Below are 3,102 nucleotides of genomic sequence, written 5' to 3'. Positions count from 1 at the left end.
GCGGGGTGGGAGGTTGAGGCAAATCGCCTGGCTGCTGGTTACGCGCAGCCAGACACCAGGGCGGTTAGAAGAGCACAGGAGGGCGCGGTACGCATCAGAGAAGCTTTGAAAACCAGTTTCATGACTGGCCAGGCTACGGTGTGAAAGTTCTGTTTGTTTCTCCTTGATGAAACCCCCCGCCCCTTGGTTCACTCTACTTCCCTGTAAGCTAACCACCCGCCCCTCCTCCCTTCAATCACCGCTTGCAGAGGCAATAAAGTCATTGTTGCTTCACATTCATGCATTCTTTATTCATTCATCACACAAATAGGGGGATGACTACCAAGGTAGCCCAGGAGGGGTGGTGGAGGAGGGAAGGAAAATGCCACACAGCACTTTAAGCACAGCACTTTAAAAGTTTACAACTTTAAAATTTATTGAATGACAGCCTTCTTTTTTGGGGGCAATCCTCTGTGGTAGAGTGGCTGGTTGGCCGGAGGCCCCCCTCACCGCGTTCTTGGGCGTCTGGGTGTGGAGGCTATGGAACTTGGGGAGGAGGGCGGTTGGTTACAGAGGGGCTGCAGTGGCAGTCTGTGCTCCAGCTGCCTTTGCTGCAGCTCAACCATACACTGGAGCATACTGGTTTGGTCCTGCAGCAGCCTCAGCATTGAATCCTGCCTCCTCTCATCACGCTGCCGCCACATTTGAGCTTCATCCCTGTCTTCAGCCCGCCACTTACTCTCTTCAGCCCGCCACTTACTCTCTTCAGCCCGCCACCTCTCCTCCCGGTCATTTTGTGCTTTCCTGCACTCTGACATTATTTGCCTCCACGCATTCGTCTGTGCTCTGTCAGTGTGGGAGGACAGCATGAGCTCGGAGAACATTTCATTGCGAGTGCGTTTTTTTTTCTTTCTAAGCTTCACTAGCCTCTGGGAAGGAGAAGATCCTGTGATCATTGAAACACATGCAGCTGGTGGAGAAAAAAAAAGGGACAGCGGTATTTAAAAAGACACATTTTATAAAACAGTGGCTACACTCTTTCAGGGTAAACCTTGCTGTTAACATTACATACATAGCACATGTGCTTTTGTTACAAGGTCGCATTTTGCCTCCTCCCACCGCGTGACTACCCCCTCAACCTTCCCCCCTCCCTGTGGCTAACAGCGGGGAACATTTCTGTTTAGCCACAGGCAAACAGCCCAGCAGGAATGGGCTCCTCTGAGTGTCCCCTGAAGAAAAGCACTCTATTTCAACCAGGTGACCATGAATTATATCTCACTCTCCTGAGGATAACACAGAGAGATAAAGAACAGATGTTGTTTGAATGCCAGCAAACATACACTGCAATGCTTTGTTGTACAATGATTCCCGAGTACGTGTTACTGGCCTGGAGTGGTAAAGTGTCCTACCATGAAGGACACAATAAGGCTGCCCTCCCCAGAAACCTTTTGCAAAGGCTTTAGGACTACATCTAGGAGAACCGCAAATGCCAGGGCAAAGTAATCCTTTCACATGCTTGCTTTTAAACCATGTATAGTATTTTAAAAGGTACACTCACCAGAGGTCCCTTCTCCGCCTGCTGGGTCCAGGAGGCAGCCTTGGGTGGGTTCGGGGGATACTGGCTCCAGGTCTAGGGTGAGAAACAGTTCCTGGCTGTCGGGAAAACCGGTTTCTCCGCTTGCTTGCTGTGAGCTATCTACAACCTCCTCCTCATCATCATCTTCTTCGTCCCCAAAACCTGCTTCCGTATTGCCTCCATCTCCATTGAAGGAGTCAAACAACACGGCTGGGGTAGTGGTGGCTGAACCCCCTAAAATGGCATGCAGCTCATCATAGAAGCGGCATGTTTGGGGCTCTGACCCAGAGCGGCTGTTCGCCTCTCTGGTTTTCTGGTAGGCTTGCCTCAGCTCCTTCAGTTTCACGCGGCACTGCTTCGGTTCCCTGTTATGGCCTCTGTCCTTCATGCCCTGGGAGATTTTCAGAAAGGTTTTGGCATTTCGAAAACTGGAATGGAGTTCTGATAGCACGGATTCCTCTCCCCAAACAGCGATCAGATCCCGTACCTCCCGTTCGGTCCATGCTGGAGCTCTTTTGCGATTCTGGGACTCCATCATGGTCACCTGTGCTGATGAGCTCTGCATGGTCACCTGCAGCTTGCCACGCTGGCCAAACAGGAAATGAGATTCAAAAGTTTGCGGTTCTTTTCCTGTCTACCTGGCCAGTGCATCTGAGTTGAGAGTGCTGTCCAGAGCGGTCATAATGGAGCACTCTGGGATAGCTCCCGGAGGCCATACCATCGAATTGTGTCCACAGTACCCCAAATTCGAGCCGGCAACGTCGATTTAAGCGCTAATCCACTTGTCAGGGGTGGAGTAAGGAAATCGATTTTAAGAGCCCTTTAAGTCGAAATAAAGGGCTTCATTGTGTGGACGGGTGCAGGTTTACATCGATTTAACGCTGCTAAATTCGACCTAAAGTCCTAGTGTAGACCAGGGCTGAGACAGACTTTTAAACGTATCTAGGCCCCTGACTCCCAGATGGTTAGGCACTTCTAAAAATCCCACTAGGCACCTAGCTGCATCTTTGGGCATCTAAATACCCATAAAATCTGGCCCTTTAGGTTCTAGCTGATTGAGCTGGTGAATATCAACATGGACCAGTGATGACGGTAACACGGAGTTACACAAGCCAAGTCTCTAGGTTTTAAAGCAACACTGGAAGTGTTTTGCATTTTGCCATTGAGCTGTGGAATTGGAGGACACACATGCAGGACTAAAACATGATTCTGCCCAAGTTTGTTTGAAAAAAAGCCAAATTATCAAACACATGTAGGTAAAAAAAAAAATCATTGCAACAGTCTCCTTTTCCCCCCTCTCTCCTTACAGCAGCTATTGATAACATAAGAAGAAACAACAAGGCTTATAATCCTTCCCCTTCCCTCACTCATGTTCTAGTGACACTCTGTTATTTAAGGTGTGGGACCTGCCAAGCTAGCTTCAGATGATTCTTTGTAATACTGACTGTCACGAGCTGAAGGGATCCATTGACTGGAAACCACAACTTGGTGGAATTTAGCTTTCTGTGCCATGAGAGTCTGTCTAGAATCATCTTTGTACAGGCCTG

At 49.1% G+C, this 3,102-nt stretch overlaps 1 protein-coding gene across 1 annotated transcript; it reads right to left on the bottom strand.

Annotated features, from left to right (window-relative positions):
- Positions 1–485: 485 nt before the first annotated feature.
- Positions 486–2,155, bottom strand: LOC125635521 (uncharacterized). Its single transcript, XM_048847283.2, has 2 exons — positions 1,538–2,155; positions 486–949 (listed from the first exon to the last, which is right to left on the bottom strand). The coding sequence occupies exons 1-2, from the start codon at positions 2,118–2,120 to the stop codon at positions 486–488; spliced, it is 1,047 nt and encodes a 348-aa protein (XP_048703240.2). The 5' UTR covers positions 2,121–2,155.
- Between the last annotated feature and the right edge of the window lie 947 nt (positions 2,156–3,102).

The sequence above is a fragment of the Caretta caretta genome, chromosome 4 (genome assembly GCF_965140235.1).
Source record: "Caretta caretta isolate rCarCar2 chromosome 4, rCarCar1.hap1, whole genome shotgun sequence".
NCBI lineage: Eukaryota > Metazoa > Chordata > Testudines > Cheloniidae > Caretta > Caretta caretta.
The sequence above is the reverse complement of the archived record's forward strand: the minus strand, read 5'-3'. Positions and strand labels throughout refer to the sequence as shown.

Excerpts from the sequence above, each read along its gene's own strand:
- LOC125635521 (XM_048847283.2), bottom strand. The coding sequence starts at position 2,120 with ATGCAGAGCTCATCAGCACAGGTGACCATGATGGAGTCCCAGAATCGC. Across the intron at positions 950-1,537 it reads AGGCGGAGAAGGGACCTCTG|CTGCATGTGTTTCAATGATC; the intron begins GTGAGTGTACCT and ends TTTCTCCACCAG.